We start from the raw sequence: 27,708 nt of genomic DNA on the forward strand, positions 1-27,708 counted from the left end.
ATACTCTGTGTCAACACCACCCAGGACTCCATACACCACCATAGTATTTTGGGTTCGCGTTGGGAACGGGACAATTGCTCTGTGCCGGAACACGGGTCTTCTTCCAGGTTTCCATCCTTTCCTTCATCATGTCCACTAACTCAGGGTACTTCGCTGAGAGGTCGAAGTGTTCAGTTGGATCTGCAGTAGTATGAAGGGAGGGAACATATGGTTATCAGTTTGATATACATCTTCGTCTCCCATATGTGGCAAATGAGCCCAACCATTATGATCCCCCGGACTCCCTTGTATGAGTTTTAGATCTTCTCTTACACGACTAACATGGGTTGCTGAAGACCTATTCTACCCCCGATGTTCACAGGGCTAACTGTTTAATGATTGTTATAAGAGCCGACCACACGTATGCTGGGTATTGTCAGGCATTCTGGTGGAATAAAAACTGATGTACAGCTGCAGTTTAAGCCCCAACACTTTTCTCAAGTTTGCTTTGTATTGATCTTTTATCAACCATATGTTACCATATTTAGCCACTCCCTATTATTTGCTTGCTGATAAGTGTAGGTCAAATATTTCCTCTGAGGCTCGGCAGAAATCAAAAAGTAATTAAATATTAAACAAATGTGACCTATTCAATAATATATCATCAGATGATCTTCCTTCAGAGACAATCTGAAGCGTAATGTTTCATGATAACTGATGTCATCATGTTAATGTTAATTTAATAAATCGTCCTATGGGTTTTTTTCCATTTGGTGGAATGTTTGGAAAACGACATATTGATGTCTTGTTGCCAAACAACAAAGTGTCATGAGCACTTCAAACTTCTTCCTATGATATTTGAATGTGTGTTAAACGATTTGAGCTTAAAAGAAACGAATTACATGGCGGCTACTCACACTGTCTTCACTTTACTAGTGGTCCCATTAACTGTGTTCTCTCTATCACTTCATTACTGCCACTACTTCTAGGAATATTGCACTGTGAAGATCCGCGTTAGAATTGGACTTCACCAACCCATGTTTGTCGTTAGAGGCGACTAACGGGATCGGGTTGATCTATGTTATCGTATCCCAATTGCGTAGATCAGTGCTCATGATGTCAATCACTGGGCCGTCTGTTCCAAACTCGATTATTTACAGACCGCCGTAATATAGCTGGAATATTGCTGAGTGTGGCGTTTGGCAACAGACAAATCTAGGAATAGGGCTATAATAATAGGACACCTTCTCCTATTACAACACACCACCTCCGTTGTCTAGTGGTAGAGCGTTCGCCCGGAGAGCGGAAGGTCCGGTGTTTGATCCCCGGGTTCTTCATACCAAAAGACGTTAAAAGATTGTACTTATTGTTAAACTGATGCGCTGGGCATTAATGGAACAAAATAAGAACAGGTCGGTTCAGAGTCAGTATATTACTGTGTCTGAATTGGGTAATGTTAAACTTCGGCATGGTATCTCAGTGGGCTAGCACTATAAAATCGACATTAGTACGGACTAGTACTAGCAACAACACACATTCACACACACACACGTGCATGCTATATAACGTATCTGTGTAAGTGCATTAAACTTCGAGGCGGCATTAAACCCTATTTCACCTCACATCACTTATTACAACAATAAAGGGTATTTTTATAACTTATGTAAACAAGGTGATATACTTAATATATTTGCAGATTAATATCACAGACAATTTATCTATTTATTTCAATATCTTTACTCCAGAATCCGAATCGGAAAATACATAAACATCTTTGATTTTGAAAGTGTCTTGACACAGCTGAATCAGCACCAGCCAGAACTTCATGCGTCGCTATAGTATTTGGGGTTCGCAGTTGGAACAACAGAAGGGTACAATTGCCTGTTCTTATTGTGAAAGCCAATGGACTTACAGATGATACAGTTTACACTAAAAGAAAAATTCAATGACGAGCGTTACAACGTAATGCTGTTTGATTTGCCCGGCAGGTGCTTTGGTGCATTGACCATTATAACGCTATCTTGCAGTCAATGTTACACATTATCTGGATTGCCAGAGCAATGCAATGACTAAGAAGATGAACCAGACCACCGGCATGTTGAAAACCGGAAATTCACAATACATTTAGTCAAACAGTTTTGATTTTACAATCCCTTCCATTACAGCTATGTTAGTGGTCGGGGTTGATTCATACTACCATATAACGGTAAATTTGGTTAACCAAGTTAAAAAAAAGTCACTTATACCAACTTGCCAAAAGGGATAAGGTATCGCTAGACTTTGTGTTCCATACACAACTATGAGAGGCTTTTCTGACCGTCAACGTCTAGACGCCAGACATGTGTCTAACAAACGTCTATTGTACTAACAAAATCGGTTCCAGGCTCATTTCTGCAAACTTATTTACAAGTCAAAGAATTGAACCAGGAACAGGAGAATTACTTTTATTTGAAAACGCATGAATTTCAAAGTTGATGCAGTTTACACAATTCAAGATAGAAATTCAGTGAGGAGCGTCACAGCATAGTGTTATAATTATATCATTTAGTTTTTGCATTTGTGAAACATTGGTTGTGTCAACACCACCCAGGGTTCCATACATCGCCGTAGTATTTTGGGTTCGCTCTGGGAACATGAGTAGGATCCTGGGCCGGGACACGGGTTTTCTTCCAGTTCTCCAGCCTCTTCTTCATCATGTCCACTAGCTCAGGGTACTTAGCTGAGAGGTCGAAGTGTTCAGTTGGATCTGCAGTAATGTTATACAGCATGAAGGGAGGAAACGTTTGGTTGTCAGCTTCATACACACGTTCATCAACTCCCAGATGTGGCAATGGAGCCCAACCATTGTGATCTCCCGGACTCCCTTGCATGAGTTTGAGATCTCCGTACCTTATTGCAGCTGCTTCCCGCTCGTCATAGATGTTGTAGACGAACTCATTCCGTTTGGTGGATCCGCCATTGATGAGCATGTCGTACTGACTGACTCCGTCCATGTTGGGGTCTGTGCTCTCTCCACCAGCCAACTCCACCAATGTCGGATACCAGTCCACAGCATGCATCATTCCAGTATTGAGGTAGCCCGTCTTCTTCAGAAGGGTTTTACTGTAGATGAATCCAGTGCCTTTCGTTCCCCCTTCCCACAGTGTATTTTTAGCTCCTCGTAAAGGCAAGTTATTAGAAGCTCTATACGTAGGACCACCATTGTCGGTTGTAAAGACCAACAACAGATTGTCCATGAGACCTTTGTCTTCTAATGCCTTGGTGATATTCCCAACAGCTTCGTCTAAGGCACTCACCATTCCACAATAAATCCTTCTGCTTTTGGTTTCTATGTTCTTGTACATGTTTTCATATTTAGGTGGAACTTCAAGAGGTGCATGTACAGACTGAAATGGAAGGTACAGATAAAGTGGCTTACTGTTGTCGTGGTTCTCAATGATTTCAACAGCCCGGCTCGCAAATACATATGCAGAATAGGTCCCATTTGCGTCTCTGTACACAGTATTGTTGTAGCGAAAATCCAGCCCCAATTCATTTTTATTTCCCTCTGACATGTGAGTAAAATACTCCTCCGCACCAGTGTAATATCCAAGATAGGAATCAAAGCCTCTCTCTGTGGGTGTATATTTCCAGTTACAGAAGCCAAGATGCCACTTCCCAACCATGTGAGCATCATAGCCGAGTTGTTTCAGTTTCTGTGGTATTGTTGTTAGATTGGCTGGCAGGTGTTTCGCTGAATTTGACGAAACAACGCCATCTTGTAGTCCAGTGTGATAGGGGAAATATCCCGACATGAAGCAGTTTCTGGAGGGCGAACACAAAGGCTGAACGTAAGAAGAGTTGAGAATGACTCCCGCTTTGGCCAGTCTGTCCAGGTTGGGGGTGATCATTTGAGGGTTCCGAAATCCAACATCGTTCCAGCCGAGGTCATCAGCGACTATAAATATAATGTGAGGTTTCTCTGCACATTCACAGAAAACAAAAGTCAGAACAATACATAGAGCTTTTCGGAGACTCATTTTGCTTCTGCTCGATGTGGTACATTTTACTTCTTTTTAAAGGTTTCCAATAGATAACGCGCATCGTGACAAGCCTAGATCTTGCCAAATTTGTCCGTGTGATTACCAGGTAGATAGTGTCAAAATATATACCACAGAATATGTGCAGATGTTGTAAACATGAATTTTTCACAATACATATCAGTGAAACCATGGCACCTATGATACATGATATTCTTCAAGCTAAGCTTCTTAACAATATTGGCAGAACTTGACAATCTTGTTGCTATTGAACATGTGGCTAAACTACATTTTCAAACATCCTTGTATGTCATATTTACTTTAAAATTCACTGTACATATGTCTATTTTGTTATGCGAGCATATAACCCAAATACACAATACCACCAAAAACATATGTGGAAGAAATAATTACACTTTTTCTTGACTTGACTTTACACACCTATCATATTGTATATTGTGCATATGAACGAGGCCTACAAAATAGTTCTACATCTCAAGGTGTTCATGTCACACATTTATAGCTGCACCTCCTTTCCTTCTGCGTCATTGCCTTTTATCACGGTATTTATGTTTTGATAAGCTTGAAATATACTCACCGCCAAAAGACACACGAACCACAGTTCACACAACATACCCGTATGTTCGTTTGTGCATCCAGCCAATCTAAGATCTCTTGAATCTGAGTAATTCTTCATATACAACCAACATGTATAGTATTCGCGTGTCTTCAATCAGTGACTATACAGTAGTTTGGAATAACTGTGAACAGTGTTGGGTGGGTTGTCCTGTGTTGTGGTACGTATCTAACATCAAACCGGGGAAAGAGAGTAAAAGGAGACATTGGGCATCTGCAACCTGCAGAAGAAAGAATATGTATTCTTAATTTTAAAATGAGTGAAGATGAATATCCTGTAATATCCAAATTGCCTGTTAATTATGCAATTATGGCAAAACTCATTCTTTGAATTATTTTAAAGTTTTACCTGACGGGTTCTCCGCACCTTTTCACTCGCAAGAGTTGGATCAGGTGGTCAGTCTGATGACTGGTCATCGTACCTTGTGGCCCGAAACAGTGCTCATGCTTTTGCAATATTGATAGAACTACCAGTAAAAATATATCAATTACTGTCATTTGGCCCGAAACAGTGCTCATGCTTTTGCAATATTGATAGAACTACCAGTAAAAGTATATCAATTACTGTCATTTGGCCACATTTGAACCACAGTTATCGGCAGTGAATGGACCCTTCCAGAATGGCTGTGTATTGGAATTAGAATTATATTTCGTAAACTGAAATAAGGTCTAAATGTGATTATCCCTGGCTTTCGGCGGAAGTCATAAGCCTTGCAAAGTCATGTGAGAAAAAAACGAGATCTCGTCCTTGATTCTCTGGCTTCCGAAGACACAAACGTTGATACTTCGTGCTCGCCTTATGTTTTTTTTTATTGTGAGCAATCTTCGATGGTGTTTCTTGATTCTTGCTCTTTTTGTGACTTCTATTTTTGGCATACGTCCTTTCTTCTGTTTTAAACCGTCATGAGACCAGATCGTTCATCGGGTTCCGATGGTGAAGACAGAATTCCGGCTAGCCAAAAGCTTGGACGCCATGTGCCTCACGTCCACCACTTCAGTGAAACCCACGGGCACGGGTATGGTGCTGACAAACCTAGAAACATGATCGGGGCGAACTGGGATTCGAACCCACAATCATAGGTTTCTGGCGTACCCAAGGGACGCAACTCTGCACAGCGAATCGCGGCGCCTCAGACGACTGGGCCACCCGTGCCCCCTCATCGCAAAAGAAGTGACAGTAACCCTAGAGGTTCTCCTTCCGGTAGCTCTTCATCCATGTAGTGACAGTAATTCGTCAGAATCGTCAGCTTCGGACGATTGTGAAACCAATAATCGTTATAATAGTACTCACAATCACCTTTATAAGCGGTTTAAGCCCACAGATAATAGGGCTGAACAGGAACTGTCTGACGAACTGCTAGATTATCCACATGAACATTTCAACCACTACATTAAAGATGAAGTTATCAACAAGAACATATTAGAGAGTTGTCCAACCCCAAAAGGATTTGTGCCAATGGAGTTTGATGAAAACTGGTCAGATATGCTAGAAGAGAAAAGGTTTACTGCAGCTAAATCTGTTGAAGTAGGGTTAAGTAAAATCCAATCAAGACTACTCATGTGATGGGACCACTTGGTCAGGTTTGGCAGACTGTGGATAAAGGTGGTGACGAGATTGATGTGAACGACTTTCTGAAATTAGTTGAAAATACTGTTTGTTTGTTGGGACAAGCCAACGTTGCCACTACCTTTTAGAGAAGACTGGACATTCTAACGAAGCTGATGAAAAGTCAGAAGAAAGCTCAGACATGTTTCTCCAAGAATGAGAAAAGATTCAGTGACAAGAAGGCCTTGTTTGGCAAAGATTTTTAATTGTTAAAACTGTCCAAGGACAGACAGAGAGGATTAGATATTGAGAGACAGTTTTCAGACTAGAAAAACAAGAGTCACTATGGCTTCAAGAGCTCTGCTAGAGGGTTTTACAGATGAAACACACCGGCCCTTTCACAGAGGGCCCTCGTCAGTTTACCAGGGTTACAGTGGTGGGGGTCGCTACAGTACCAACTAATGCCAGAAGATGCGACTTACCAACTCGACTAGAAAGCGAGACGGAGGTAGCAGAGGCAGAGGATCGTGCCTTGATTAGTGTTGCGTTGATACGTTCTGAGTTTGTTAGGAGACAAACTATCCTTTTGGTCTCAAAATATGTCAAGACATTCTGCATTACCCGCGAAAAGCTATATGCGTTGAAACGTTAACGTGAGGCAAAATTGTTTTCTACCCATATTTTCTGGAACAATTCATTAAAAAAGCACAGCCCCTGTCTGAATCTCGTCTATCTGGTGATGCAGGAACCCACTGTAAACTGTAATAAGAGTAACAGATGCATGTCTCATATAACGTTGGATGCAGTGAATCTGCTGTTGACGAGGTTTATGAGCTTTGTGACAAACTATGAATTGAAGATCTTAGTGCTAAAAGGGACCAAAATGCACTTTGGCGCTCTTTGCATATTATTGCATAAATAATATCTATGAGTTCTTGTATACCTGTAGACAATTTTTGTATGTTTTTAAAGATGCGTGTTTATAAGATAGCTACTTAAAATTCTATGAAACGGCCAAAGTCACTTTCGACCCTCACAAAAATTAAAAACGTAAGTTTCTTTTCTTTTTTGGTGTCCCCCGCTGTGATATCGCTGGAATATTGCTAAAAGTGGCGTAAAACCATACTCACTCACTCACTTTTTTAAATGTTTTATAACAACATTTATATCTCTGCTGTCAGAATGCGTTAATGTCTAGGAATTAAAAATTCAATAACAGGATATGGCTATATAACTTTTCTCAAAACAGACCCAACATGACATTGGCCCTTATGGCTCTGAGCTCTTCAATGATGATAAACGTTTTTGCATAATAAATTTGTGAACTCCAATCAACATTGACGATTCATAATAACAAGGCAATCGATTATGAGAAAACTAATTATGAGCTTATCCGTTTTAACAACCTCAGTAAACTGCTAAACCTAGGGTTCAATGACCACAAGAAACATCTCATCTGTTTCACATTTAGATATATGCATAAAGATTTAGGAAGACAAAACGATGTCCACAAGATGACTTCAACTTTCCAATAGTCAACTTTCCTTTTATGTAAAATAATAACCCAGCAGCTCCAGCTCCAAAGTCTGTATATTACAACTTTTGAGACCCGTGAAGATCCGGGTTAGAATAGGTCTTCAGCAACCCATGCTTGCCGTAAAAGGTAACTATGCTTGTCGTAAAAGGCGACTAACGGGATCGGGTGGTCAGGCTCGCTGACTTGGTTGATGCAGGTCATCGATCCCAATTGCGTGGATCGATGCTCATGATATCAATCACTGGATTGTCTGGTCTAGACTCGATTATTTACAGACCGCCGTGATATAGCTGGGATATTGCTGAGTGCGGCGTAAAACAAAACACCAACCAACCAACAACTTTTTGAAGTACAATCGAGCATGCTCTTTCTACGACGATTTCAAAGAGTCTTATGCCTCTTGCGCAAAGGTTTTTGATCAGGGTTTTAACATACAAGGCTTCAGTAAAGCTTTCGAAAAGTTTTCTGGTAGACATGTGGAGGACGTTTGACGCATGAGTGACAAAAATGATGCAATACATTATTTGGACTTGTACGATATATCCCTGTGTATTTTCAGGTGAACAATTATCTTGCATTGAAACACTTTTCTTTACTTATAAACACCAGATGCTTATTTCTTTACACAACAGACATAATTCGAATTTCAGATCATTTCACATTTCACTGAAATCACTATGTGCGGCGTCAGGTGACAATTAAACGTTGATTTATGCAATTTGTGAATGGCGGGTACTGCCGATAGTGCAGGATATGCCTACTCTTTTCACCAACTCTTGGTGTCAGTTTCAGTGATCCATTCATATCATTTTCACCGCTATTTTTCTTTTACGCCCAATGGAATCTGTTTCGGCAGCTGATCGATAGTGATTATTTTCTAGGGTTGACGTTGTATCTTTGCATGTGTTTGTGACTGATGCCACTGTTTGTACAGATTACGCTCTCCTTTTCGCTAACACCTAGCGTAACGGGTTGGGGATGGGGAGGTAGTCGTCAGGATGTTTACTGTCCCTTCCCTACCGTCAGTTTCAAAGAGAGATTGTTAAAACGGATTTAAAAGAAAACTATAACAAATAATAAACGTCAATTGAAATCTTTACTTCTAGCTGTTGTTATGATTCATGGCAGTTACAATTTCAATACATACATGAACTAACTGCAAGTCGTACTCTATTTTGACGCTTGTCAGTTTTGACCGTTAGATAATTAATTTCTACAAACTGTAGGTTTTGTTTATTTAATCTACTTGAAAAGAATAATTACTGTGTGCAAAGGCAGAGTCAATAATGCTGCATGGTAATTATTATAAAAACAGTAAAATACGTCTATACACGTCTATAAAATGTCTACTCTCGCGAAACTTGCTGGGCCAAAAACTACAACTTACGTTAAGTCTGTTATTTGGAACGAGATTATAATCATGGTGACGTCACTTCCGGAAATACATGTAGCAGAAGACGCCAAAAGGGAGAATCGAAGAATGCGATTAAACACCAAATATACGATGTAACAGTAATTTAGGATGGATGTAATCTACCCAATAATATGTCCAGGAAGGTGTTTACGTAAGTATTTTGGAATATATATTTTTACTTTAGCGGATTTAAAGCATGAAACAATCTCGGAATGAACTACACACCTTTGATCACGTAAGCGCCGATAGATCGCAGGACAATTTGAGTCGAACACTTGAGCTAACTATAGCTGTTAAATATTACGACGAAACGTTTAATTGATCTTATACCTACAATATACATAGTTTTTACACACAAGACGTGAATGTGATAATAATTAATCATTTCTTGGACAGCTATAAAAACTTCAAAACGATTTCGGAAACGTGGGCGAAAACCGAAGGTCTCGATCGTATACACCGAGCCTGAGTTTTACGCCTGGTATCACATATCACACATTTCATCCACAAGTTCAAAGTCAAAGGCACCCAAATAAAAACCAAAACCACAAAACAACAAGTTACCTGTTTTCGGGCGTGGGACAGATAATGCTCACCTTTTCGCTAACAACTTGTATAACATATTACATATTTTCATCCACGAGTTCAACGTCAAAGGCAATAAATTTAAAAAATAAGATAAAAATAAATAACAACGTACCTGTCGGTCATGTGAAACAATTTCAATGATTGTGCGAATAATGTCCAGGTATTGTAATTAGACCAATCTGAGGCTGTATCATGCCTTGTCCTTTGTATATTTTCCGTGAAAAATAATCAAGTGTATCTGTGTCTGTTTGGTGCTGGTGAAGATGGTAGCACATTAAGGTAAGCGACAAGATGATAAACACCAACACAAAATGATAGCAGAACTGAATACTATCAGGAGAATGTTGATAACTTAATCATTCTGGACCATTTAATTGCAGTTTGTTTTTATGTGGATTTAATTTGTTCATAAAATACTGGACACAAATTGTTCACTAAATGTGTTGTCTCTAAGTCCATGCTAGTCGGTCTCTTAGACCGTAGATAATAAATTACAAAATGAACCCAACCTAGAATGAATTGATAAGTCTAGCATTTCCCTGGTCTCCTTTTGGACTGCAAAGTATCCACAGAACATTCAATATATTTATTTAACTCAATTATTGTAACCATTCCATCTTCATTAAACGAAGTTGATGCAGTAAAGACTCGGTTTTACAAGTTCGTGTGACAGTTGGTATTTTGAAAATTGATATATTATAAGCGTATCTTTGATAAAGATAAATTGTCTGTTTGTAAGAGACATCAACACCAGCCTGGACTCCAGGCGCCGCCAAAGTATTTGGGGTTTGCGTTGGGAACGGGAGAACCGTCCTGCGATGGGACATGTGTCTTCTTCCAGTTCTCCAACCTCTTCTTCATCATGTCCACTAACTCGGGGTACTTCGCTGAAAGGTCGAAGTGTTCAGTTGGATCTGAAGTAATGTTGTATAGCATGAAGGGAGGGAATGTTTGGTTATCAGCTTGAGAGACGCCTTCATCAATTCCCAGATGTGGCAAAGGAGCCCAACCATTGTGATCTCCTGGATTTCCTTGCATGAGTTTGAGATCTCCGTACCGTATTGCAGCTGCTTCCCGCTCATCATAGATGTTGTAGACGAACTCATTCCGTTTGGTGGATCCGCCATTGATGAGCATGTCATACTGACTAACTCCGTCCATTTTGGGATCTGTGTTCTCTCCACCAGCCAGCTCCACCAAAGTCGGGTACCAGTCCACAGCATGCATCATTCCAGTGTTGAGGTAGCCTGTCTTCTTCAGAAGTGTTTTACTGTAGATGAAAGCCGTGCCTTTCGTTCCCCCTTCCCACAGAGTATTCTTGGCTCCTCGTAAAGGCAAGTTATTAGCAGCAACAAATGTAGGACCGCCATTATCGGTTGTAAAGACTAACAATAGATTGTCCATGAGGCCTTTGTCTTCTAAAGCCTTCGTAATGTTTCCCACAGCTTCGTCTAACGAACTCGCCATTCCACAATAGACCCTTCTGTTTAGATTTTCTATGTTCTTGTACAGGTTTTCATATTTTGAAGGAACTTCTAGAGGTATATGTACAGACTGGAATGGAAGGTATAGATAAAGTGGTTTACTATTGTCGTGGTTCTCGATGATTTCAACAGCTCTGTCCGTAAACACATTTGCAGAATAGGTTCCATTTGCGTTGCCATAGACAGTCTTATTGAAGTGAAAATCCAGGCCCACGTCACCTCCTCGATCCTGTGACATGTGAGTAAAATACTCTTCATCACCGGAGTAATAGCCAAGATAGGTATCAAAGCCTCTCTCTGTGGGTGTATATTTCCAGTTACAGAAGCCAAGATGCCACTTCCCAACCATGTGAGCATCATAGCCGAGTTGTTTCAGTCTTTGTGGTATAGTTGTTAGGTTGGCTGGCAAGAATCTCGCTGCGTCTACCGGAATACCGCTGTCTTGTAGTCCAGTGTGATAGGGGAAATATCCTGACATGAAGCAGCTTCTGGAGGGCGAGCACATAGGCTGAACGTATGAAGAGTTGAGGACGACTCCAGCTTTGGCCAGTCTGTCCAGGTTAGGGGTGATCATTTGAGGGTTCCGAAATCCAACATCGTTCCAGCCGAGGTCATCAGCGACTATAAATATAATGTGAGGTTTCTCTGCACACTCACAGATAACAAAAGTCAGAACAATAAGGACAGCTCCTCCGAGACTCATTTTGCTTCTGCTCAATGTCGTACATTGTGCTTCTTTATAAAGGTTTCCAATAGATAACGCGCATCGTGACAAGCCCAAAGCTTGCATTCTTTCTGTGTGATTACCAGCTAGATAGTCCCTTTGTCGAGATATATGCCACAAAATCAGTGCAAATGTTGCGAAAATAAATGAATTCACAATACCTATAAGTAAAACCATTGATCCACTAATACATCGCATCATTTAAGCTAGCATGTTTTGACAAAATCGGAGGAATTACAAAATGCCCCTTTCAGACAAGTGGCTAAACAACATATGTGTAATTATATGTATTTCATTTATATTTTAACAAACACTCCTTTGCGTACACGAGCCTTTTATTGCACAGCTGTATAAAATCTTGAAATGTTTGACTCTATGCATTGTTCTCACTGTTTGTCCATGTGTCATGTGACCATGATATAAATAAGTAGTTCAAAAGTAATAAGAGATGTAGCTAAATAAATAAATAAATAAATAAATGAATGCCTTTGTATTACTATTTCAGTTATGTGTGTTCATTTCTCAGAATGCGATGGTTGATAAATTGTGAAATGAATTCTGCATTTCAAAATGATGAAAGATGTATATCCTGTTATATCAAAATTTCCTTTTCATTAAGCCGCATACTGAGATATTTTGATATGTTACCTGATTGTACGCATATTATGTCCCCCGCACGTTTTCACTGCTTAATTGGATCGTGCGGTGAGGCTCCATTACTTTCCTTATTGCGTGTCATCGTATCGGGATGGCCTGGATCCTTCTTCATGCTCACTGATTTGGCTGCTCCATATTCACATATTTACAGACCTGTGATGAAGCATTATTAAGCTAGCATGGTTTGACAAAATCGGAGGAAATGAAAAATTCCCTTTTCAGACAAGTGGCTGAACAACATATGTGTAGGCATATGTATTTCATTTATATTTTAATAAACACTCTTTAAATGTTTGACTGTATGCATTATGCCCGTGCCCCCTCCCTGAGTTATGAAGCAGGAATATTTCTGACTGGGTTAAAGAGCCTTTTCTCAATCACTCTCTCATTTCACTCATATATCTACGTTGATGCTTCAGAGAAGATTTGTTTTACAGACGGATTAAATCTCATTGTTTCTGGATATCCAGAACGTCAGGCGAACAAGTTTGTGTTTTAAAACTGAGATAAAAATATTGAATTTTTTATTATCCCAGACCATATCTGCATGTGAAATATCTGGTTATCCATAAGCCAGAATGTTTTTGTCGTTTATATTTTTATCCTGATTAAGCGTTCAATGTCATTTGCTTCAAGACATTCAGGACATTGGGGATGTTTGTGTTTGTTTGAAGCTTAAAGCAAAATTATTTCTTGCCGTATTTTCTAGTACAATTTCACTTGTAAATATCCCAGACCATTTCTTAATCAAACCTATCTGATTATACAGCAACTCCTTGATTCCGAAATACGAATAACAAACACATTTGTCATATGGCGTTGCATCTTGTGAATGCACTGTCGAAGGACGGTGTATATGATAATGCCGACTTTATATAATTTACATATTAAAATATGCTCAAGATCTCACAGCAGATAAAATGCCTCGAGTTACCTTGACATAATTTCCTTTAGAGGAATGAGGCTATCAATTTCACTTTCTGTGCTTATCTACAAATATGCGCTTGGTCAGTCGGTGTTTGCATGTCTGATACTATTTAAAATGTTTTCGACTTGTGGGATAGGTTTGGATATATAAAATTGGGTATAGGAATGTTCCTTTCGTCAGCATGATAGTGAATTCACATAGGTTTCAACATTCTGGCCTTAGCAAAGCATTCAAAACATTTCACGGTAGACATGTGGATGACATTTCCAAATTTGTCGCATCAGTGACAAAAAAAATGTCTGATGGAAATCCCTATTTTGACTTGTACCATATGTCCCTGTGTATTATCAGATGAACAGTTGACTTGCCGTGAACGTTTTTCTTCACTTATAAGCAGCAGAGGCTCTTCACCTGTACACAGCAGGCGTAATATGAACATATCATTTAGTTTTAAAAAAATCAGTGAATGCGCTATCGTGTTACTAGATTGTCTGGTACATCACTTGATTGTCTGGTTCGTTTACAGACCGCGTACGCATGGCAGGATCACATCTGTGCGGCGTCAGGGAACAAAGAAATACAGTAAAGTACGGTTATAACGAACTCAAAGGGACTACTATTTTTAGTTCGTTATAACCGTAGTTCGTTATAAGCATATATACAGCATAACTACAGCAACTAGTCGGGACCAAAAAGTAAGTTCGTTATAAGCGTGTTCTTTATAACCGCAGTTTACTGTTTTTACCTTTTTGCAAATTATGTGAGTTGCAGGTGGTACCAGTAGGGCTGGATATGCTAAACCATTTCTCGAACACCTAGTTGTATCACTGATTTTCACTGATCCATTCATATAATTTCCACAGTCATTTTGTCTTTTACTCCAAATGGAATCTGTTTTCGGTGATAATCGAGTCTGACCATTCTCTGGCGTTGACGTTTTATATGTGTGACTATGACGGATGCCACCGGTGGGGCAGAATAAGTTGACCATTAGGGGAACACCTGGTATTATCGCTATTAGGTAATCATTCATCACATAGTCATACAAGTGACTCCTCTTTTGGTATGGAAATGGGTTTTTTTGGTCGCTTTTCATTATTTACTTATTTAAACAGTATGTGATGAATATCAAAAATATATTAATCCGGCCTATATCACATATTTTAATCCAAAAGTTCAATAGCCGAAAGCACAAAACACACACACAAAAACAACAACAAAAAAACACCTAGCTATCGGTCATGTGAAACCGTTTCAGTTAATGTCCTAAAATACTGAACCGCAAAAGAAACGTCACCCCAAGTGACATTGCATGAAAAGTTGTCATTTGAAATATTTTTTTCAAAGTTTCTAAAATCTAACATTACCTGGTCCGGTTAAATGAAATTTGATGATTAAAAAAACAAAGCAGGTGACAATAAAACCGATCGCCCAAACGCATCACGGCAACGGCCATCGTAACCTGTTGCACGTGAGTTCTGTGCAAATTGAAATGCACATGCGTTCCCCCATTTCTTGCCCTATAAAAATCCACCCAGATCGGATAACATTCATTCGTTATTGAATTGCTACCACATGCCAAGATTGACAAGAAATCAGCGAGACTTGGACGATTTCAAGCTGGACAAACCGCCCGGCAAGAAGCCAATGCATTGCAAGTCCAGGTAAGGACCATATACAAACTCCATCAACGGTACCAGACAACCAACACTAAAGATGACCGACTCCGTAGTGAAAGACCAAGGGTCACCAACCGACGTCAGGATCGTCAGATTTTACGACAGCATTTTCAAGATCCCTTTGTTACTGCTGCGGAAACTGCTCGACAGACCATGGGGACGCACCAGCGACACATTAGTGCGGACACCGTGCGTCGACGATTGACGAGCAGACCTCCACTGTCACAGGCCACACCGAGGACCCATTCTGACACCACGATATCGTCGGGACCGTCTCCATTGGGCAACACAGCACCAGCATTGGCGCCACCAGCAGTGGAGAAGAGTCCTCTTCTCAGACGAGAGCCGTTACTGTATCTCAACAGCAGAGAGAGAGAGAGAGCGAGAGAGAGAGAGAGAGAGAGAGAGAGAGAGAGAGAGAGAGAGAGAGAGAGAGAGAGAGAGAAACTGGCCACGCCGTGGGGAAAGTTATTCGGATGCTTGTGCTGTTGAGAGAGACTCGTGGGGTGGTCCGAGCATCATGGTGTGGGATGGAATTGGTCTTGCACAGAGGGTTGGCCCTGTGGCCCAGGGAGAGGCCATGGTGTCACAGCAGCTCGGTACATAGATCCAGTCTTGAGACCACATACCGCAACCACGAGTTTTAGCATGATAACGCCCATGCCCACACTGCGAGAGAAACAAGAGACTTACTCCAGCAGAATGGAATCAGAACCATGTCGTGGCCTGCCCTCAGTCCTGATTTAAATCCCATTGAGCACCTGTGGGACGAGATTCAAAAACGGCTGAATGACGTCCGACCAAGTCCGACAACTGCAGCTGAACTGCGTCAGGCGTTCCTCAGAGTGATGGCTCAAATGCCTATGGCCTTCATCAACCGCCTCTTCCATTCCATGTATCGACGTTGCACGGCAGTCATCAATGCACATGGCAGACACACGAGATACTCACTTGTGATGCCATTTTCTCAGAGACTAGTGTTGTGTTTCACGTTAAGAACATTTGGCACTTTAATTTCCACATTGATGATCAGTTTTGCCAAGTTGCATCTTTTTAATATGTCTCAAAGTATGTTTACAGTGTTTGGCAAAATAAGGTTTCTCATATATCTATCCATGGTGACGTTTCTTTTGCGATTCAGTATACGTTTCAGGTAAGGTTATTACATCAAAGGGAAGCTTTGTCATACCTTGTCCTTTGTGTTTGTTCACTGTTGAATGTATATGTTTCACAAAACTTGTAACCCAATGCGTCTGTGTCTGGTTCGATTTGATTTTAAAATAAATAGTTTTCCCTATTTGAAGACAAATGAGGTTGATGCGGTAAGGACTCAATTTGACAAGTAGGTGTGACAACCCGTATTTTGAACATCAATGTAGTGTTAATAGAGAATACTACACTTATTCTCGATAGCGAGGTCAGATACCATAGAAAGTGCACGAGATTCGAAAGATTGCTATCTAACGAGAATGAGTGTGGTATCTTATTTATTACCTAAATATATGTGTATATATTAAAATATGTATTTAAGTGTAGATACATAACGACTTTCTTACGTTAACAGACCAAACTGAAACCGGTTGTAAATCTGGTTGGGCATGTGTAAATCTCACAGCGGCGTTTTTGCGCTAGAGATGAACGTTCATTCATGAACTAACGATTTCGGAAGCAATGTCACAAAATACGCTTCGAATGAGGACACTGATGACACAACCGGAGCATCCAACGTAAGTCAAAGATATCTGTCCAGATAGTTTAGCTGACTTCATGTCACCACGCTTAACATTAACACGTTAAATCAAATTGAAGTCGCGAAAGTAATCGGGTGCGTCACGCTCGATAGGGACCCTTGATAAAGATATATCGGAAGACGTACATTGCATATGGATACAGCTCGATTATATAATGTCTGCAGTAGTTCTATGCATGACTAATATTGAATGCAAAGCGAGTTGATGCGTGTACCTTGTTTGGTTTGATAAAGAGTGTGTAAATGTCTGTCGCTTTCATGAGATTCCTTCAGTTCTGCCTTGTAGTTAAACAAGTGAATGACGTCTCGTGTTTTTTTTATGAATGAAAAAAGTAGTTCCGGTGTGACAGAGGTCACGGTTATCCAATCAAAAGGAATAAAACGAGGACAACCGTGTACGACACACGTGTGACGTACGGATTTAATGTGTAACCATCTCTATCTTCACCACGTGGGTAATAAACGTATTTATTTGTGAGGGAGTGTCTGTTTGAAATAGTCATTAACACCAGCCTGGACTCCATACACCGCCGTAGTATTTTGGGTTCGCTGCAGGAATACTAGCATTGTTCTGCGCCGGAACACGGGACTTCTTCCAGTTCTCCAGTCTCTTCTTCATCATATCCACTAACTCAGGGTACGTGGCTGAGAGGTCGAAATGTTCAGTTGGATCTGCAGTTATGTTGTATAGCATGAAGGGAGGGAACTTCTGGTTATCAGCTTGATAAACACGTTCATCAATTCCCAGATGTGGCAAAGGAGCCCAACCATTGTGATCTCCCGGACTTCCTTGTATGAGTTTGAGATCTCCGTACCGTATTGCAGCTGCTTCCTCCTCGTCATAGATGTTGTAGACGAACTCATTCCGTTTGGTGGGTCCGCCATTGATGAGCATGTCGTACTGACTGACTCCGTCCATGTTGGGGTCTGTGTTCTCTCCACCAGCTAGCTCCACCAAAGTCGGGTTCCAGTCCACAGCATGCATCATTCCAATGTTAAGGTAGCCCGTCTTCTTCAGAAGGGTTTTACTGTAGATGAACCCAGTTCCCTTCGTTCCCCCTTCCCAGAGAGTAGCTTTAGCTCCTCGTCAAGGCAAGTTATTAGAAGCTTTATACGTAGGACCACCATTATCGGTTGTAAAGACCAACAATAGGTTGTCCATGAGACCTTTGTCTTCTAATGCCTTAGTGATATTCCCAACAGCTTCGTCTAACGCACTCACCATTCCACAATAGACCCTTCTGCGTTTGGTTTCTATGTTCTTGTACATGTTTTCATATTTAGGTGGAACTTCCAGAGGTTCATGTACAGACTGGAATGGAAGGTATAGATAAAGTGGCTTACTGTTGTTGTGGCCCTCAATGAATTCAACAGCCCTGTTAGCAAACACATACGCAGAGTAGGTCCCATTGGCCTCTCTATAGGCAATCTTGTTTAAGTGAAAATCCAATCCGACTTCACCTTGGGGATCCTTTAACATGTGAGTAAAATAGTCCTCTGCACCAGAGTAATGACCAAGATAGGTGTCAAAGCCTCTCTCTGTGGGTGTATATTTCCAGTTACAGAAGCCAAGGTGCCATTTCCCAACCATGTGAGCATCATAGCCAAGTTGTTTCAGTTTCTGTGGTAGTGTTGTCAGGTTGGCTGGCAGGAATTTTGCTGCGTCTGTCTGAATAACGCCATCTTGAAGCCCGGTGTGATAGGGGAAATAACACGACATAAAACAGTTTCGGGAGGGCGAACACAAAGGCTGGACGTAAGAAGAGTTGAGGATGACTCCAGCTTTGGCCAGTCTGTCCAGGTTAGGGGTGATCATTTGAGGGTTCCTATATCCAACATCGTTCCAGCCGAGGTCATCAGCGACAATAAATACAATATTAGGTTTCTCCATACATTCACAGATAACAAAAGTCATAAAAGAATAATACATACAGCTTTTTGGAGACCCATTTTGCTTCTGCTCGGTGTGGTACATTGTGCTTCTATTTAAAGGTTTGCAATAGATAACGCACGTCGTGACTGGCCCTGTGCGTAATATTGTATATGCACTCCTGTGTTGTATTATAATGTATATTTTGGTCTTGGCCATGCATACTTTGTATGAATTACCAATTTTTGATGGAATAAATTGCCTAGAGTCTTACGCCAGAAGGCGGTGGCTCATGGGCCAATCTGGTGATGTTGACCTCTGTATTCTGTATATCTCCAGTTTCTTGTCATGGACTGAACCTGCCTGGCACTACATCTGGTAGATAAATATAGCTATTCAAGTCATATTTGCTGGAGTATAACACCCCTGTAGCCCTGGTGTTTTGCATTTTGGATATCCAATGCAATGAAACACTGTCCTTGTTGACACTTGATGGTGGGTGGGGAGCAGGGGTGCAGAACCACTTCCTTTCATTATGTCGACACAACACTCTGGTTCGAAAAGAAAACACCTAGATGCTAGCTCCTCTGAGGCTTCTGATCATCAACCTTTGAAATTGAACCCGTTCACTATTTCTAAGGCCATCAATGGTTGTTGTGGAACAGTTAACAATGTTACCCGCCTCCGTAATGGCTCCATACTTGTGGAATGTGCCAGGAAACAGCAATCTCTTAATCTGTTATCAATCAGCCAATTTGCAAATGTAGAGATTGCTGTCTCGGCACATAGGACTTTGAACTCGTGTCGAGGCATTGTGAGAGACAGAGCCCGATGTTTAGCTGACATGAGTGAAGATGAGATTGTGACCGAACTAACAAATCAAGGTGTTACAGCTGTCAAGCGTTTCACCAGAAAACAGGATAATAACATCATCAAAACCAACACCTATCTCTTTACTTTTTCCCTTACCAAAATTCCTAAATCTATAAAAGCTGGGTACTTTAATATCGGAGTGGAAGTTTATGTACCAAACCCACTCCGATGTTACAAATGTCAACATTTTGGACACGGTGCCAAGACCTGCACTCTCAGCGTAGTTTGTGTGCGCTGCAGTGGCTCTCATGAGAGCACTGAGTGCACTGATGCCACAAAGTGTGCAAATTGCGATGGGGACCACTTGGCCTCATCCAAATTTTGTCCACACTTTATCCGTCAATCTCAAATATTAAAAATTAAACGCACTAACAATATCTCTTTTCATGATGATAAGAAGCTAGTTCAGTCACAATCTCCAAATAACTCAACAAAATCTTACTCAGCAGCAGTAACTGTCACTCCTGTTGTCAAGGCCGCCACAGTTTCTGTAGGATGCCAAACGACCATCTCTTGGGTTGGTACTCAGCAGATGCTAGAAGACAAGTCAGCCAAATCATCTCACAGTGTCACAACAAGAGTAACATCAGCTTCACAGACGGAGCTAGTGAAATCAACAAAAAATAGTAGAACCAGAATCATCTCCAATTCATGGAGACCTCCATTTATCAAAAACGGAAAAAAAGAAACTGAAAAAAAGGCTAGGGCCCTCCAACACTTGGAGGTGCCTTCTTCTCAGCCGACACCTGTTAAGGTTCAAAATCAATTTGAACCTTTGGCGATGAAGATCACTCCATCTCCAACAGACCATGGGAGTGGACCTCCCTCTCGGTCCAGATCCCCAGTAGAACCACCATGACCTGTTCTAACCCGATAATACAATGGAATTGCAGAGGACTAAAAAACAATTTTAATGATTTACAGCTATTAACACAGGATTTCAAGCCAACTGCCTTTTGTCTACAGGAAACATATTTTAAAAATACAGATCAACTCAACATCAGACAATATGATTCTTATCATTTCCTTTCACCTCCAGGAGCTAAAGCAACTGGAGGAGCTTCAATCCTGGTGAGGCAAGGTATTATTCATAGCCCTGTTCCTCTGAATACACCTCTACAAGCTATTGCAGTTCGTATCACTATGCACATTGTTTTTACTCTGTGCTCTCTTTACATTCCTCCATCTGTCTCTCTTTAGCAATCAGATCTTCAAGCTCTCTATGACCAGCTTCCTAAGCCCTGTATTATAATGGGCGATATGAACGGACATAATCCACTTTGGGGTAGAGATCATACCAACGGTAAAGGCAAGCATTTAGAAGATTTTATTTCAAACAATACTCTGTGCCTTTTTAATGATAATTCAAACACATATTTACATCCTGGTACAGGCACATACTCTTCTCTGGATTTGTCTGTTACAGATTCCAACCTGCTAAATGAATTTGAGTGGTCAGTCCACGATGACCTCTGTGGAAGTGATCACTTTCCAACCATTCTACACCCTATTACCCCATCTGATGTTCCTCCGTCCTCTAGATGGAACTTTACCAAAGCTAACTGGCCTCTGTATGACCTTCTATGTACAGCAAAGTTAACACCTGATCGCTTTACTGACATTCCTGACCCGATAACATGCTTTTCTGATGAACTCATCAAAATAGCTGAAGATTGTGTTCCCAAGTCCTCTGGAATTCCACACATACGTAAACCATGGTTTACTGATGACTGCAAGCGAGCTAGGAAGGTGAGGAAAAAGGCGGAGCATTATTTCCGCCGCCATCCTATGGTTCATAACTTAAATAAATTTAAAATCTTAAACGCAAAAGCCAGCGTACATTTAAAGAAAGTAAACGCCAATCTTGGCGAAATTATGTGTCAAAAATAAATTCAAGGACGCCCATGTCCAAGGTATGGAACATGGTCCAAAAAATCAAAGGTAAGGGCACTAAAGCTAGTATTCATCATCTTAAAAATGGGGACCAACTACTAACTCATAAATCAGATATTGCTAATAAACTTGGCGAAACTTTGTCGAAACACTCTTCCTCATCTAACTATGTACCTCAATTCCAAAAGTATCAAAAACAGCAAGAAAAGAAACCTATAAATTTTAATTCAGATAATCGGGAAGATTATAATGAACTATTCTCTATTCATGAACTCCACACTGCCCTTGGACAAGCTCACGATACTGCTACAGGAGCTGATCACATACATTATCAACTCCTGAAGCACTTACCAGAATCATCCTTAGAAACACTTTTGAATATTTTTGATGTCATTTGGACCTCAGGGAAGTTCCCTCCTTCGTGGCGTGATGCTATAGTTGTCCCGCTCCCCAAGCCCGGTCGAGATCATACTGACCCATCAAATTACCGACCAATATCATTGACAAGCTGCGTTTGCAAAACCATGGAACGCATGATAAACAATCGTCTCGTTTGGTACCTGGAATCCAATAATCTTATTACTAATATACAATGTGGTTTCCGGAAAAACAGGAGTACCATCGACCATTTGGTTAGCTTGGAATCATTTGTTAAAAATGCCATAATAAATAAACAACATGCAGTGTCTATCTTTTTCGATCTAGAAAAAGCATATGACACTACATGGAAACATGGTATTTTAAAAGATTTACATGATTTTGGATTACGAGGCCGTTTGCCTCAATTTATATCCGCATTTTTAACTGACAGGCAATTTCAGGTCCGCGTGGGATCTACCCTGTCTGATCATTATAATCAGGATCAGGGTGTCCCACAAGGAAGCATCTTGTCTGTCACATTGTTTAGTATTAAGATAAATAGTTTGTCTAAAGTTTTAAATGATTCGATTGATGGATCGCTCTTCGTGGATGATTTTAATATTTCTTGTCGTGGCAAAAACATGCATACTATTGAAAGGCAACTACAGCTCTGTTTAAATAAAATCCAGAAATGGTGTCTCGAAAATGGTTTTAAATTTTCAAAATCTAAAACCAACTGTATACATTTTTGTAGAAAATATAAACCCCATAAAGATCCAGAAATAATTTTAGATAACACTCCCGTTAAAGTTGTAAAGGAAGCCAAATTCTTAGGTCTAATATTCGATCATCATTTGACCTTTCTGCCCCACATTAAATACTTAAAGAATAAGTGCTTGAAGGCCCTAGATTTATCAAACGTTGTCTCAAATTGTAAGTGGGGAGGGGATCAAAAAACCCTCCTCCAACTATATCGAACACTTATCTGCTCGAAACTTGATTATGGCTCCATCATATATGGTGGAGCCTGTAAGAGCAATTTAAAATTACTTGACACCATTCATCATCAGGGCCTGAGGCTTTGCCTGGGAGCCTTCAGAACTTCACCTGTTCATAGTTTGTATGTGGAAGCTAACGAGCCTTCCCTAAAACACCGTCGCATTTAATTAGCTCTCCAATATATCTCTAAATTACGTTCCAATAACTCCAATCCAGCATATGACTGTGTTTTCAATCCCCTTTACGGTAATCTATTCCAAACAAAATCTTCTCTTATTCCACCACTAGGAATACGACTACAAGCAGATATTTCTGCTGCTAACATTAACCTTGGTAATATAGCCCCCACTCAGCTTTTCTCTTCTCCACCATGGCAGTTAGTACATCCAGAGGTGGATCTAACTTTAGCTAAACTGAAGAAATCTGACACAAATCAACTAATTTATCAACAACAATATAATGAATTAAGGAACACATATAATACTTACAAATCCATATTTACAGATGGATCCAAGGATGGTGCCGCTGTTGCAAGCACCACTGTCATTGGATCCAGGACCATATCATCTAGATTACCGAATGACAGTTCTATTTTTACAGCGGAATCGCAGGCAATATTAACTGCTCTTAAATATATACATACCCAATCTAAACATAAACGGTTCATTATCTTCTCTGATTCACTTTCCTGTCTTCAGGCAATTAATAATATATCTTGTCATCATCCACTTTTACGTGAAATCATTGAACTACAAAATGATCTTGCTACTGGTCAGTACGACATCGTCTTTTGTTGATTACCAAGCCATGTTGGTATCATTGGTAATACAATGGCCGATGCTGCTGCAAAAGCAGCACTCACCAAATCTGTGACACCACTTCTTCTGCCATACACTGATTATAAACCCATAATTAGATCTTACATCACTGATCTAATGCAAAGGAAGTGGGACACTCAAGTAGGTATAAATAAATTACATGAACTTAAACCAACTATCGGCTACACCTACTTGGGCTGTCAGTCCAGATTTGAGGAGGTCATAATACGACGATGTCGTATTGGCCATAGCAGGTATACAAACGATTATTTGTTGAAAGGTGAGGATCCTCCATTTTGTATCCCTTGTGATGAAAGAATCACCGTCAAGCATGTCCTGCTTGACTGTGTTGATTTTTCCATCACAAGGGATAAATATTTTACATCATCATCAATTAAGGATCTTTTTAATAGAATCAATTCTCATTTAATCATAGGTTTTTTAAAAGAAATTGAACTTTTTGATAAATTTTGAATTGTGTACATAGCTATATTTTATATCGGTAATGTATAATTTGTAACTTAGATTGTCAGTGGCGATATCCTCAAAGGGGGTTGAAGTAGCGTAAAATTATTGTCCCCCTGAGAGGTTATGTAAGACCACATCATTCAAAGTACATTTATTCTTACCTCGGTTTTAAAACGTAGTATATTTGTTTCTTTTAATGGTTGGCTAAAATTGCATACCATTACCAGCAGCTGAAGGGTTGGTGTAAATCCTACTTGGGAGGCGTGCAGGTAGCAAAAGTAATGTAAGTCCCCTCGGTCCCTTGTTAGGTGGCCTAACTTTGGTTGCTGGTGATCTATAGCCCATTTTTATATTGTCTTGTTGATTATAAATGTATTGTTTTAACTGTTATCAACTAGTTTTACAATTGAACCTGTGATATTCTAGTAATCTTACTGTCGATCGTTGACTGCCTTTTATTAATTCAAAATGTGATTATTATAACTGTTTTGTCGCGATATGGCTGAAATACTGCCGATGTGACGATAATTTTCACTCACTCACTCACTCACTCATGAAAAGAGGCATTTTGGTCTTTTTCAATCTAGGTTTCACCTTCAAAGGACTGTATCTCATTCCATAACGGGTAGCCTAGTGGTTAAAGCGTTAGCTCGTCACGCCGAAGACCCAGGTTCGATTCCCGACCAGGGCACAATGTGTGAAGCCCATTTCTGGTGTTCTCCGCCGTGATATTGCTGGAATATTGGAAAAGTGGTGTAAAACCATATTCACTCACTCACTCACTCATTCCAGAACATCTTGTGTCACAAATTAAGAGGAATTTATGAGGAGATATGAAACCAATTAAGCTCAGCAAAACATTAAGGCGTTGGGGTAGCCCTGTGGTTAAAGCGTTCGCACGTCACGCTTGAAGACACAGGTTCGATACTCTGCATTGGTACAATGTGTCCCCCACCATGATTTGGTTGGAACATTACTAAAAGCGACTTAAAACTATAATCACTCACACATTCGACAGATATTTCATAGTTTCTATCAACTTGTATAATGTTTCTATATTCATACAACATGTTCTACTATATTTGACTTTATTTGACATTAACACCAGCCTGGACTCCATACACCTCCGTAGTTTTTAGGGTTCGCTGCAGGAACAGGAGAAGGGTCCTGGGCCGGAACACGGGACTTCTTCCAGTTCTCCAGCCTCTTCTTCATCATGTCCACTAACTCAGGGTACGTGGCTGAGAGGTCGAAGTGTTCCGTTGGATCTGCAGTAATGTTGTATAGCATGAAGGGAGGGAAGGTTTGGTTATCAGCTTGATAAACACGTTCATCAATTCCCAGATGTGGCAAAGGTGCCCAACCATTGTTTGCTCCTGGACTCCCTTGCATGAGTTTGAGATCTCCGTACCTTATGGCAGCTGCTTCCCGCTCGTCATAGATGTTGTAGACGAACTCATTCCGTTTGGTGGGTCCGCCATTGATGAGCATGTCGTACTGACTGATCCCATCCATGTTGGGGTCTGTGTTCGCTCCACCAGCCAGCTCCACCAAAGTCGGGTACCAGTCCACAGCATGCATCATTCCAGTATTGAGGTAGCCTGTCTTCTTCAGGAGGGTTTTACTGTAGATGAACCCCGTGCCTTTCGTTCCCCCTTCCCACAGTGTATTTTTGGATCCTCGTAAAGGCAAGTTATTGGCAACAACATTAGTTGGACCACCATTATCAGTTGTAAAGACCAACAACAGATTGTCCATGAGACCTTTGTCTTCTAAAGCCTTAGTGATATTCCCAACAGCTTCGTCTAGCGCACTTACCATTCCACAATAGACCCTTCTGTTTTGGTTTTCTATGTTCTTGTACATGTTTTCATATTTAGGTGGAACTTGAAGAGGTGTATGAACAGATTGGAATGGAAGATAGAGATAGAGTGGCTTACTGTTGTCATGGTTCTCAATTATTTCAACAGCCCTGTTAGCAAACACATTTGCAGAATAGGTCCCATTGGCGTCTCTATATGCTGTCTTGTTGAAGCGAAAATCCAATCCTCTGCCACCTTGGGGATCCTTTGACATGTGAGTAAAGTACTGTTCCATTCCAGAGTAGTATCCTACATAGGAGTCAAAGCCTCTCTCTGTGGGTGTATATTTCCAGTTACAGAAGCCAAGATGCCATTTTCCAACCATGTGAGTGTCATAACCAAGTTGTTTCAGTTTCTGTGGTATTGTTGTAAGATTGGCTGGCAAGACTTTTGCTGAAGTTATCTTAATAACGTTATCTTGTAGTCCAGTGTGGTAGGGGAAATACCCCGACATGAAGCAGTTTCTTGAGGGCGAGCACATAGGCTGGACGTAAGTAGAGTTGAGGATGACTCCAGCTTTGGCCAACTTGTCCAGGTTAGGGGTGATCATTTGAGGGTTCCGAAATCCAACATCATTCCAGCCGAGGTCATCAGCGACTATAAATACAATGTGAGGTTTCTCTGCACACTCACAGATAACAATAGTCAGAACAATAAATACAGCTCTTTGGAGACTCATTTTGCTTCTGCACAATGTGGTACAGTGTGCTTCTATTTAAAGGTTTCCAATAGATAACGGACGTCGTGACAAGCCCAGGACGAATTCTTTCTGTGTGATTACCAGCTGGATAGTCTCCTTGTCAAGATATACACTACATAATCAGTGCAACTTTTTTCACAAAGCCTGTAAGTGTAACCATATGTCCTATAATACATGACATTCTTGTCACAAAATCGAAAAACTTAGGATTTTCATTGCTCCTGAGCATGGAGTTGAACAACATGCATACATACATCACCATATTTATTTTTTAGTTTGACATACAATCGTTAACATACAATCGTTAACATGCAAAGCTAGTACATCAAATGTTACTGTGCATTCATTTGACCCAAATACACAACACATGTACAAGCAATCCAACAGGTGCAAATTTTAAATTGTGCATATAAACGGAGTCTACAAAACGTTCTATATCTGTAAAGTGTGCATGTAACACTATTTATGCTGCTCATCTTTCTGTTGAGCGTCATTGGTGTCGATCACAAGGTATTGATGTTTTGTTAAGCTCTGAAATATATTAGTTTGGAATGAACATTTATTGATGTAATTGGTGTTGCGTGGACTGTTGTCATGTTTTGGGCTACGTATCTTTACGTATGCATTACTAAGAAACGTACCGGGTCAGAGTACATTAAAACAAAGGGTATGTACAAGATATTTAGAAAAAAAATATGCATTTTAAAATGATTGCACATGAAATTACTGTAACATTCTATTTTGCCACATGGCGTAACACATATTTTACTATTTTAAACGAAGAGGAAGTGTGTAAGATCTTCTGCAACTTGTCTTTCGGCAAAAGTGCAGCGGTTAATGGCAGTTCATTGAGCTTTCCAGAATGGCTTTTTACTGGATTTAGAGTTATCTGCCCTTGGTGTATGCATCAACATGGCATTCTTG

General features: G+C 40.4%; 4 protein-coding genes across 4 annotated transcripts; all 4 read right to left on the reverse strand.

The window, feature by feature from the left end:
* Positions 1-2,393: 2,393 nt before the first annotated feature.
* On the reverse strand, positions 2,394-4,016 carry LOC124143845 (arylsulfatase B-like). The gene has a single exon (XM_046512997.2). The coding sequence runs from the start codon at positions 3,996-3,998 to the stop codon at positions 2,556-2,558; it is 1,443 nt and encodes a 480-aa protein (XP_046368953.2). The 5' UTR covers positions 3,999-4,016; the 3' UTR covers positions 2,394-2,555.
* A 6,275-nt stretch (positions 4,017-10,291) lies between these two features.
* On the reverse strand, positions 10,292-11,906 carry LOC124143430 (arylsulfatase B-like). The gene has a single exon (XM_046512409.2). The coding sequence runs from the start codon at positions 11,904-11,906 to the stop codon at positions 10,464-10,466; it is 1,443 nt and encodes a 480-aa protein (XP_046368365.2). The 3' UTR covers positions 10,292-10,463.
* A 5,537-nt stretch (positions 11,907-17,443) lies between these two features.
* On the reverse strand, positions 17,444-18,832 carry LOC124143441 (arylsulfatase J-like). The gene is made up of 2 exons (XM_048399396.1): positions 18,286-18,832; positions 17,444-18,021 (listed from the first exon to the last, which is right to left on the reverse strand). The coding sequence occupies exons 1-2, from the start codon at positions 18,830-18,832 to the stop codon at positions 17,444-17,446; spliced, it is 1,125 nt and encodes a 374-aa protein (XP_048255353.1).
* Positions 18,833-25,293: 6,461 nt separating this feature from the next.
* On the reverse strand, positions 25,294-26,763 carry LOC124143851 (arylsulfatase B-like). The gene has a single exon (XM_046513011.2). It carries the CDS (start codon positions 26,761-26,763, stop codon positions 25,321-25,323), a length of 1,443 nt encoding a protein of 480 aa, XP_046368967.2. The 3' UTR covers positions 25,294-25,320.
* Positions 26,764-27,708: the final 945 nt, after the last annotated feature.

Source organism: Haliotis rufescens, unplaced genomic scaffold, assembly GCF_023055435.1.
Source record: "Haliotis rufescens isolate VD_foot unplaced genomic scaffold, xgHalRufe1.0.p SCAF_2, whole genome shotgun sequence".
NCBI classification, from domain to species: domain Eukaryota; kingdom Metazoa; phylum Mollusca; class Gastropoda; order Lepetellida; family Haliotidae; genus Haliotis; species Haliotis rufescens.

Excerpts from the sequence above, each read along its gene's own strand:
- LOC124143430 (XM_046512409.2), bottom strand. The coding sequence starts at position 11,906 with ATGAGTCTCGGAGGAGCTGTCCTTATTGTTCTGACTTTTGTTATCTGT.
- LOC124143851 (XM_046513011.2), bottom strand. The coding sequence starts at position 26,763 with ATGAGTCTCCAAAGAGCTGTATTTATTGTTCTGACTATTGTTATCTGT.
- LOC124143845 (XM_046512997.2), bottom strand. The coding sequence starts at position 3,998 with ATGAGTCTCCGAAAAGCTCTATGTATTGTTCTGACTTTTGTTTTCTGT.
- LOC124143441 (XM_048399396.1), bottom strand. The coding sequence starts at position 18,832 with ATGGAGAAACCTAATATTGTATTTATTGTCGCTGATGACCTCGGCTGG. Across the intron at positions 18,022-18,285 it reads CATTGAGGGCCACAACAACA|CTAAAGCTACTCTCTGGGAA; the intron begins GTAAGCCACTTT and ends CTTGACGAGGAG.